We start from the raw sequence: 11,308 nt of genomic DNA on the forward strand, positions 1-11,308 counted from the left end.
AAGCTAGCTGAGTCTTTGGCAAAGCCTGAATATTCGAAAGCCAGTAGCAGTATCAGCTCGCACTCCAGCTGCAGCAGTTCCTGGCGCAATAGATCTAAATGAAGCACGAACTGTGTATTGCGCAGGTGCACCACTAAGACGAACGGTTGAAAGGTGATCCAGAAGAGCAAAAGATGACGCGAAATCTCCTGCATTAGCACATACACGCACAACAGCGCCAGCTCCAACAATAGCGTGCCATAGAATATGAGAAGGAAGCGCCAGTGTTGCAGGAGCTGCTGCCGCAGGGTTCGAACTGATGGTGTTGCCTTGAACGTTGCTGCCAGAGCTTCATATAGCTGCCAAAAGCACGCCAGGTGAACTCGTTGCGACGAAAGTGTCTCCCAGTAGATACTCAATATGGCCATTTCGGCAAAGCCAAACTTCATGGCATCGTTGAAGTAGCTAAAATTGTCGCCCTGGTAGAGGAAGTCATCGTCGCTGGTTAAGCACATGTACACCACTCCACTGAACCCCGTTAATAAGCATCCGGCCCAGAGATTCAGTAGCTTTGACTTTTGCCTCGGATACACATCGCTTGACAGCGGTAGCCCGTGCATCCCTATCAGCTGATAACAGCGCAGGTGAAAGCGCAGTACCTGATCGATGTGGTAGCCTATCATCGTTTAACCTCAGCTCCACCAGCGACCACCCTATCATCTGGACATCTCTAAACAGCCGTGGACACGTGGCGTAAGAACGAGCAAACCACATGCTTCACTGCTCTTTGACAATGTGTTAGGACTAGGGAGACTCCAGTAATATTCATAGCCGTTTTCAATTATGCAGATAGCTTAATGAAGAGTGGTTGACAAAAATATATATACGTATACTTATATAGAAATATGTATATTTTTTGTCTGATACAACGACAACCATTTAATAGTAATAGACAAGTAAAGCATTGGTCTCGGTTGCTACCGACTGCATAATACTTGTTCGCGGTCCAATAAAAACTTCATTTTAGAAATATACCTATACTTTCGGCATTATGACGCCCCATTGAGAGGACAATACGTTTTTAGGCCCGTCTCTAGAGGCGATGCGAAGGGGAGGGGAATTATGTTTATTTAAATTTATATCGATTTGTGGTCAACAGTAACTTAATAATACTTTCAAATAATCATATAATTATGAAAGATTAAATTTTTTATATATTAAATAAGTAAGAGCCCTAACCTGCAAATAAATAAAAAAATATATATATATATATATATATATATATATATATATATATATATATATATATATATATATATTGCAGATTAGGGTTCTGACTTATTTAATGTATAAAAAATTTAATCTTTCATAATTTATATGATGATTTGAAAGTATTAATAAGTTATATGTATATACACACATATATATATATATATATATATAGTATATATATATATATTATATATATATATATATTTATATATATATATAATGATGATAATTAATGACATAGAATAAAGCATATTTGACACGAAATATATATCCCTTAATCGGACTTAAATGGAAATAGCATAGCAAAGTTTTCTAGCATGCTATAATTTTTCCCATTTACTCGCAAAATAATTCAAATGAAGTTTTATATCATTTCTGTTTTCCAGCAAACCTTGAAACTTTAAAACGTCTGAATAATGTATCAAATATAGAATACGCTAGAGTTAAATTGAAATCGTAGTCGGACAAATTATTCCCAAAAGCCCTCTGGTCAAAATACAATTTACAATGAACCCAATGTAAATGGAACTCGGAGAGAATGCATAAATCGATTATTCGATTTGGTTTTGAAGCGTAATTTGAATACCACAAAAGTAGGAGGTTTTAAATTGTAAGTTAAGGCTCCTGTGATATTTTGAATATTTTGCATTTTTAATACATACATACTTTATTTCAAAGTAATTTTTGATCGAACTTAAGACTAGCTAAAAACAAAAAAGAATCCAATTAATTATCATTAGATTAATATTAAGAGCAATTCTGATTAGAGGGTAGGGCCCGGGATATTGGTATTCGTTGATACCGCCCTGGACGTGTCCAACATTGTAGCTATCGGTGCCGCTGTATGTCTCAGCGGGCAACGTTGTTATAGGCTGTGCGACTTGGCCAATTCACCAAGCCGGGGTGACGGCGACGTGATTGGATTGGAGCAGCATATGCATCTATGTCTTCATCGTAGGCATCCGCCTGTGCAGACAGTTGAGGCGATGGACGGAAGTTGGTGCCGCTGATGTCGCCTGCTGCTGCTAAAGTCGTATGGATATGGACTGTCCAGGGAGGACTCCTCGGGCGCCTCCAATGTGTGGGCAGGCGCTTGAGCCGACTTGACGTGCGCATAGTTGGGTGGCGTATAGTTGTAGCCCTGCTCCAAATCCCATGGCTCGTCGACCGGTGCCGGCTCCGCATATCCATCGCCATGATACAATGAGGAAAAGGATGGCTTGTGGCGATGTTGACGCGCTGGCGGTGCATACTGATAGCCCACATCGTCAGCGTTGTGCTCCGGCTGATGTTGTGAGTGCTTGTGATGATGATGTTTATGATACTTTTGCGGTCTGTTGTCAATTACGCGATACGTATCCACGACATGATCTGGTCGCTCGTAGTCGTAGGGTCGATACTTTTCCTCGATGATCGTATAGGTGTTAACCTTCTTCTTCGGCGGTGTCGGCATCTTCTTCATCGAGTAGGATTCGCTGAGATGCTCGGCTAGTTCTTTTGCATGGTTCAGATAATCCGCATGCTCGCTCATGTGCAGGGGCTTATCCAGATCGGACAATATGACACTCTCTAGCAGTGGGCTGCTTTTCGGCTTTAAAGTAGCGCGTCCGCGCAATCTTTGATGTGATGGCGAATGGTGGTGAAAGTGATGGATGACGTTGTGTTGGGGTCCCTGCTCAGCATCGACAGCAATGGTCGGTGCCTGATCCTTTGGCACATGGACCTTAATGTGGACATACTCGTTACCAAAGGCGGCCACCAGAGGCGTCAGTAGCAACGCCAGTAAAAGCAGCAGTAAAGCTGACATCTCATTTGGGCCCTGTCGTGAAATACATGAGACTACGTTTGGACATCTGCTTTAACTGGATGGTCTGGTCAGGTCCAGTGTGATCTGTTCTACTCTGCTTTCGCGCTGTCACCTGTTTGCCGCGCGCATTGCCAAAATTGGTTTAAACTGTGGTCTTTCCATTGTCAAAATTTATATACCATCTGCGACTGCTCACCTCAAACGGGAAAATTTTAAAAACAACTCCAAAGAGTCGACTATGAAATGCGCTCTTTTACATTCCATTTTCAAAATTTATATACCATCTGCGACTACTCACCTCAAACGGGAAAATTTTAAAAACAACTCCAAAGAGTCGACTATGAAATGCGCTCTTTTTTACATACATATCAATAAAATTAATTATTAAAAAATTAAAATGACAAAAGTTTTAAAATAATATACCATTTTTTTTAATATCACGTTCTATAAGCTAATATGTTATGAAAGACTTAGGAATATATATGAGTATATATATATATATATTCCTAAATCTTTCATAACATATAATATGTATATATATATATATATTATTATTATTAAGATAAGATATTAAGGGAAGAACAATATTATTGTTATTGTTTAATAATTCATATCTAAAAATGATTTATTCAAATTCGTCTGACATTACCATGTTTTTAAAAGGGAGTGTATTAAGAAAAAACTGTAAACCGATGTCATTACCAGCATCATGGTGCGGGGAGTTTGTTAGCCTCTTTTCGTAATCGGCCCTCTGCCTCACGCCGTCTCTTTCTAACTGCCACAAACTGTTCCCCTCTCTACCCATGCCTCGGCCCCAACCTCGTTACGTTTAGCGGTTGATTTTTCAAAATTTGTTGTCTATTTTTTATATATATATATTTTGTTTTACATATTCGTCGATTGTTTTTAAACTTTTGCTTTTATTATTATTGAAATGGATTGTGCCGCAAGCGGGCGCATACATACATACTCACATATTCTTCTAGCCGCGAGCAACAAAAATTTTAGTCAAACGAAAGTTTACGATGAAAGTGTTGTTCGATACAAATTCGATATCGAAACTTTAGAAGCTCGAATGCGGACCCATTTTATGATGTTGTGACACAAAACATTGCTAACTGGAAGTACCATTGTTGATTCTAATTAAACGTCACTATGCATATTCTAATTAGAGTTGTATAATCAAGTCTGGTTTCATTTTTAGGCCATTTTGTGTTTGCTGTGTTTCATTCCACAGATTTGTTAAAAGCAAACATTTGATTGTTATGCAAATACTAAATACAAGCACTGAGAAAGTTGGCAAAAAATTTAACTCTTCACCATCATCATTATAATAATTATCATTATGCCATCTCATTTAACACTCTCTATACATAAATATTTAAACTTAGTTGTATTAATATATTGAGATTTATTTCAATTAAAATTCCTACAAAAATATCGCATCTAATTAACTTTAAGGATTCGTAAGGAAAATGAAAGTTAATTAAAATTTAGGGACTTACAAATCTTATCAATTATAAATGAGTGCAATAAAAAGAATAATCGTTACTGTAGCGTCGATAGTTAGCGTTGTCAAATATCGATAATCAGTGGCAGTATTGAGCCAAAGGCCGCAGGATTGTCTGGCATCAACAAATTCAGCTGATGTTCCTGTAATGGGATTGGTTGTTTAATTTTCTGATATAAGGACAAAATATAATTAAAAATACCGCATTGATGAATTAAACAGTTGATAATATGTTCTTGTTTATAGCAAGACACATGTTGCGAAGCTTCGTCGTAGCACAGAGATCGCCACGCCTGTTGCTACAATCGTGACATACGCAGCATGCCCGTGCTGTATGCTAAGGTTTTTGTTGAGTTTGAGAATCAGCACGCACACAGCATTTTATCGGATTCTCTAAAGCCGTATAAGATTGTGCGCCCCAGCGATTGGTTAAAAACAACTTCAACTGATACTCATAATGATGCGCCAATGCGTGTGTTAGAGCCCTCAAAGAATGCACAACCAGTTGAATTGTATGTGGACTTCCAAGCTCTGGTCCAATACTGTGCGCACACGTCTATACAAATTAGCGACGATCGTTTTTCTGACTTTATAGCCATCTATTGCGCAGAGCTACATAAGCTGAGCGACGATCAACTGCTGGGTACGCTGCTTTGCCTACAACAATTACCGACGCCAGTGTCCACAAAGGTGGCCAACTACATGGAGCTGTGGAACACATTGGACATCGAGTGTTGTCGCCGTATCGAACGCTGGCCTAGCTCCCAATTATTACTGGTAAGCGATGCCTGGTACCAGCTCGGACTTGCACGCATTGGTGAATTTGTGTGGCTCGCGCTACGCAGACTTGGCCGCAAGATACGCAAAATGCCGCCAGAGCAATTGGTGCAGTCCATGTTTTTGTGCAATCTCCTGCGTCGCCCCGTATTTGAAATGTTTGATTTTGAGCTAAATTTGACGCAGTGCATACATCAAATGACACTAAAGGAGCTGGGAGTCATGGCCATGGGCTTCTTCAAGACACAGACGCCCATACGCAGCACCGAGTTGTTGCAGCAGTTCTACACTCGCCTAGAAGCGGAGCTGGATACCGTCGAAAACATTACGCTAGTTTCTCTGCTCAAGATATTGCGCTACAGTAGTAAATTGCCACATGTAGCGGCACTCACCCAGCTACTTGTGGCGCTGCAACCGCAAGTAGAACGCGTCTCGCTGCTGACTTGCTTGCACATGGCACTACTCGGCTGCGAACTGCAGACATGCAATGATGAGCTTGTGGAGCGCATTCTGCTACGTTTCGAACGCGAACTAGATGCGGCCCGTCTTAAGGATTTGGAGCGCATTTGTCTGGTCATAGCTTTATTTAATATAAACACAGCTAGTGGCGTTGAACGCCGTCTAGCTACACGTTTTCCGGAAATGCTGCGTGGCCGCATTGATGAGATCTTGCGCTACCCACGCTGCTATACCAACTGCCTGCAGTTTCTCAGCATGCGCGGCATTTACGATATTGAGCAATTGAGTGTAGTATTGGAGCCGCGCTTTCTACGCCACGCCTACCGTGATGGTCTGCCAGGTCGCGAATACTTCCACCTGGATAGTTATGCCCACCTACTGGGCTCAGAGTATGATGGACCACGGCTTACCGATCGGCAACGTCAGCAAATGGGTAAACTGTATACACAATATATACCGGATCGCACAGATGGCCGCTTTAAACTCAATAGCACAGATCGAGTTCTGTTGGAGATTCGCGATGCTCTAGGCAGTCTGCTGCGCACCACAGTTAGTCTGAAGCATATTCTGCCCCACTACGATCGCTGCGATATGATCGTATGCTATAATCGACAACAGCAGCGCCCTGTGCCATTGAATGTCGACAACTGTCCGGAAGACTACAGTGGAGTCTTGCTCACACGGCAGCATTTGCTTGGTTCCATGGAGGCGCCATACATAGATACACTGATAATTACGGTCGCCGGCTGGAATAATGTTATACGCGAAAAGGAACGATACACGGGACAGTTTGCTTTGAAGCTAAAACAACTGAAGCAGCTTGGGCACAAGACAGTTGTGGTAAGTACTATCAGCTCTTTTAAAATTGTTAGGCTAGTTCCATCCAAATATGATCGTACTCATTAAGATTACATTCATGTAAAGTAAAATAACTCATACACTTAATTTTTAATTAATAATTTTTAATAGAAAATATGTAAAGATGGGTACACATCTAACACGCTCTTAACATACTAAAATGCCAAACTCTCTGCAAAAAGTCTTCTTTACTTCTTCACTCACAGATTCTTTGGCACGAGTGGAACGCACTGGAAACACCAGCGGATCGGCAAGACTTCTTGAAACGACGTCTTCGCCAGGCAACCAACATGTGACTGGCCTGATAATCGAAAATCATTTATGTTATGCTAATCATAGGAATAACTATAGTAATAGTAAGTAATAATAAAAAAGACAACAAAATTGTAGTGGATATATTTATAATAGAAATACAGAAACATGGGCTAATTTGTAATAACCGCCCGCGGTCACGCCCACGCCTGTTACGATTGCAGCAAGTTATTGAGCTATTGTCCCATGTAGAGCCTTTTTAGTATATTCGTAGACAACGAACAGGGTGGCAGTAGCTGGAATGGTTCGCAGAATAGATGGCAACAGTCCACGATATAATGCCAATACACCTTCGCGTCTGACAATATCTGCACCGACACTGAACATGCCCTCATTTAGGTTTTTTACCTGAATACGACTCTTAATAACATCAGCTGGGAATGTTGATGTCCATAGACATACACCGCCAATGGCCCCAGCAACCATGGTTCGAACTGGACCAATCTCATCTTTTGTCTGATCCTTACTGTCAGTTATAAAGCAATTTAAATATATTTTTTGTATATAATGTGCTATGCATTAATGCTGTACTCACCTACGCAGCAGCTCACGTGTACCTTCATAGCTGCCGAAGAAAAAGAAATATCCAGGCATTTCGCGCACAAATGTGGATCCCAAGCCCCGGTAAAAGCCGCGTATGCCTGCCGGCAGAGAGAGATAGAGAATGAACATTACACAGAATAAAAGAGATGTAGCCAGCGAGAGAGCACGAGTAATAACTGACTTTGTCAAGTGTGTGACGAAGTTTGTAAAATAACAAATAATGTCTCGCACGTGAGGTCACTGCTCTATTAATAAGCTAATAAGCTAAACTTATATTAACATCCACGTGGAGCATCCCTGGTCGTGATGTTTCTTATCTATACCTACTAGCGTACCAACCACAAATGAATGTATATGTATATGCAAAACAAGTAAGAGCGCAATAGTTGGGTCTACCCAATTAGAAAATATCCTGACAAGGTAATATTCTCATCATTCTACGATTCTCTAAAATAGCTGCGCACGCACGCATAAGCAAGCACTCTGCTTATTCCGTTAGTTTATGCAGCGACTTCGAAGGGACTTCACTATGGGAAATAAATTGTTGAATAATTTTTCTTATAGCATGTCTTTAGTATGCGCTAACGTTTTCTGATCATTTTCCAGGAAGGAGGTATGTATCCAAAATCAATGTTCTGTATTCATTACATGAACCTGTTTATCGAAATAATTTATGTGAAATAATAGATAAGGGTGCGTCGTCCTGAACTAGAATATATTTACTTTGTGGGGTCTGCCACGTCCTACTAACTGTTACAAACATTGTCACAAAATCATAATACCCTGATTTCCCATTTTCAATGGGAAACAAGAAACAGATTCCAAACTGAGAACTCACTCTTTGGTATACTATGCCCCATTCTGTCAATCAATCAAAAAGAATTTGTAAATTTCCACTTGACTGATAACAAGCACTAATTATACATATGTTATATATTTATAAGTCGAATAGCATTATATTGCAGCATTATCCAGAAGAAGTGGACATACCAACTATTACGGATATTGGTATTATTATAGTAATATTATTCTAAAATATTTGATTTACTTTGCTATTTATTTATAGATATCTTTAAATCTGATTGATGATATGGATCATAGAGGAGTATTCATTCATAAATTATATTTGTCTTTCATGGACCCAATCAATAAATATGTGCATGCAAATGAATTTACGACTTTTATGGTAGTATATTAATTCATATATGTATATAGGCTTTCAATAAATCGGTTGAGCCGTATAAAAAAGTATTTCGAACCTTAAGTTACATTTTTCATTTCTTTCCATTCAATAAATGTAGATTATGCATATATATTTTAAAATACGGACTAGACAGTCCGGTAAAAAAATCAGCAAAAATAGATAGTAAAGCTAAATGTAGACAATCTGTGCTGCAGTACAAATTATTATTAAATATAATTTCATTTCATTGAGCAGAGCAAAATTATTCGAAATAATTGAATCAATCTGGTAACGTCGAAACGGCGAACTAGCTAAGCGTGCAGCTGATTTTTTTGCTATTTTTTTTTTTTTTGTCAGCGGGTCTACAGTACTCGCGATTAAATGTGAATTATGAAGCAATGGAGAGTAAAAACAGCGATGTGTTTAATCTAATCAACATAGCTTAAAAAATAATCAAAATTCTTAGCACTCACCTTCGGTGCGCCAAATGTAACGTGTTAATGTCCATGGTGTACGAATGTCCGCCGCCTGAGTGGGTTCCACAAAGTGTTTCATTTCGCGCAGCGCCTGTAGCTTGCATTTGATCAGTTCGGTGGGGCAGAGGGTGAGCGTGGAGAAGCATGCTGCTAATGATCCGGCACATGCGTTCTCCGTGGTTGTCAATTCGCTTGTTAATTCCTTGTCAACGACATAGGTAACAAACTTCTGGCAGCCACCATAGGCAGCAAAGAGTACCGAGTTTTCTGCCACATTTGCAAATACCGCCGGCACAGAGCCGGCATACAGACCCCGCATAACTCCATCTTTTCGGTAGGTACTCAAAAAGCAATCCAGCATGCCTTTGTAGGTCTCTGGAAATGTTTGCAGTTTTACCTTGACAGTATCTAATGGTTGCGAGACATAAACCTGAGCGGCGCCACCTATAAGAATTTAATTCAATAATATATTATTACGTATAAGTAAAATTTCCGCGAGGCCTGAGAACTCACCCAATGAACCGGCCAAAAAGTCAATGAGACCCCCGACGAAATTGATGTTGTTACCGGTCGTGCCCCCATGCATGTCTAAATGTAAAATGAATCTCAAAATTTTTCCGAATATCAGCAAGAGTCCATCATGAAAGGCGGTAGGCGCATTCCAAATATTGGGTGTATGAAAAAACGAATGGCGCTCTTGGGCTTTTGCTCTCTTTTTCTCTTCTTCTTGAACCGTTTTTTCATAAGCCTCGGCAATTTGCTCTGGCGTCATTATCAGCATTTCGCTGCCCACTGTCGTGCTGCCAATATCGGGTGGTGACAGCGACGACTGCGCTGTCGTCGCCGCCCCATTATGTTCATTATTATTGTGCTCTCTTAGCGGCGTTGACGTCGCTGCTGCTATCTCCACCGGGGTCGGCGTCATATGTATTTGCTCGGTGTGCTCTCAACAATTGTCTATTTGCTATCTCATTCATTGAATAGCAATTTCGTCATGATAGTGCTCTCGCACGCGCTCTCTCGCAGTGGTTTTTTCCCACTCAATCTCTCTCTCTCTCTCTTTCTCACACACTCTCTATTTCGCTCTCACACACACACTCTCCCCCAAATGGTATCTTAAAAATGTCGTTCGCTTGCGGTCTATCGTTCTTGGTTATCGCAATCGTTTTTGACTCCAGCTTTTATCGTTCTTGTCAGTAGAATGCGTTGCTTGCTTGCTGATAATGTCGTTTCGTATGGTTTCGTTAATTCGCGATGTTGCCTCTCTGTTAACTGTGCACTGCATATGGAAACAAAACTTGTGCATTTTGTTCAACAAAATTTGGAAGGAAATGCCAAAGCTATGAACATCATATTATTTAAAATATATATATAAAATAAAAATATACATATACAGAAAATTCAAATTTAGACATATGTATATGACCTACAAATAAGAATACAAAAGTCATTGTAGTATAATTTGAATAGTAATATAATTTACTTAGAAAATATCTAAACAATAAGTAGTTCTTGTAGCCGTAGATATTTTAAATTAATAATTAACAGGTTTTTCATTTTGCATGAAACAAAGAAAATTTCTGCATTTGGTGAAGAAGCCACTTTTATATCGGTTTGAAGAAGGGTAATTAAGCATCTTTAACTCCAAAACCTATCGACGTTTTTTGGTAGTTCTGTCGGAGTCATTCGTGTTTTTAATGGATTAAGATGAACGAAGTTGTTGTCATTCAAATAATTTTCATTTTTATTAATAATCGATAATTTAATTACTTCACATGTAAATATCATTTGTTTTTATCAGCATTTATATATATGCCAAATATTTGCCAAATATTTAAATACAGAAGAAAAAAAAATGGCTAAATGTAAAAAGTTGCTCGAGCTAAGTTCCTGTCAAAGTATATATATGTATTATTATTGTTAGTTATTATAACATTTATGCATATGTCAATTATAAAGTGTTTAACCTAATTATATTTAACTTGTATTCATTATTCATTACTCATTGTTCATTATTCATTACATGTCCAATTTTCATCTTTATTTCCATTTCCATTTGGTTTCATCTCTGAGTTTGTTTTTGGAGAATAGTTGGGGTTTGCTACCAAAAAAGTGTCTTAATAGATTCCTTA

At 39.2% G+C, this 11,308-nt stretch overlaps 3 protein-coding genes and 1 pseudogene across 3 annotated transcripts; 1 reads left to right on the plus strand and 3 right to left on the minus strand.

The window, feature by feature from the left end:
- Positions 1-63: 63 nt before the first annotated feature.
- LOC115483109 (gustatory receptor 8a-like) lies at positions 64-662 on the minus strand (the record flags this gene model as incomplete). Its single annotated transcript, XM_030224271.1, has 1 exon — positions 64-662. A coding segment is annotated over exon 1 (599 nt), but the record flags the coding sequence as incomplete, so codon positions are not given.
- A 1,293-nt stretch (positions 663-1,955) lies between these two features.
- On the minus strand, positions 1,956-3,058 carry LOC115483112 (annotated as a pseudogene).
- Positions 3,059-4,868: 1,810 nt separating this feature from the next.
- LOC115483110 (FAST kinase domain-containing protein 5, mitochondrial-like) lies at positions 4,869-8,674 on the plus strand. The gene is made up of 3 exons (XM_030224272.1): positions 4,869-6,644; positions 6,869-7,018; positions 8,584-8,674. Exons 1-2 carry the CDS (start codon positions 4,890-4,892, stop codon positions 6,956-6,958), a joined length of 1,845 nt encoding a protein of 614 aa, XP_030080132.1. The 5' UTR covers positions 4,869-4,889; the 3' UTR covers positions 6,959-7,018; positions 8,584-8,674.
- Positions 7,037-10,551, minus strand: LOC115483111 (mitochondrial ornithine transporter 1-like). The gene is made up of 4 exons (XM_030224273.1): positions 9,690-10,551; positions 9,174-9,620; positions 7,510-7,615; positions 7,037-7,440 (listed from the first exon to the last, which is right to left on the minus strand). Exons 1-4 carry the CDS (start codon positions 10,099-10,101, stop codon positions 7,143-7,145), a joined length of 1,263 nt encoding a protein of 420 aa, XP_030080133.1. The 5' UTR covers positions 10,102-10,551; the 3' UTR covers positions 7,037-7,142.
- Between the last annotated feature and the right edge of the window lie 757 nt (positions 10,552-11,308).

The sequence above is a fragment of the Drosophila hydei genome, unplaced genomic scaffold, assembly GCF_003285905.1.
Source record: "Drosophila hydei strain 15085-1641.00,03,60 unplaced genomic scaffold, DhydRS2 tig00000442-arrow-arrow-pilon, whole genome shotgun sequence".
Classification (NCBI taxonomy): domain Eukaryota; kingdom Metazoa; phylum Arthropoda; class Insecta; order Diptera; family Drosophilidae; genus Drosophila; species Drosophila hydei.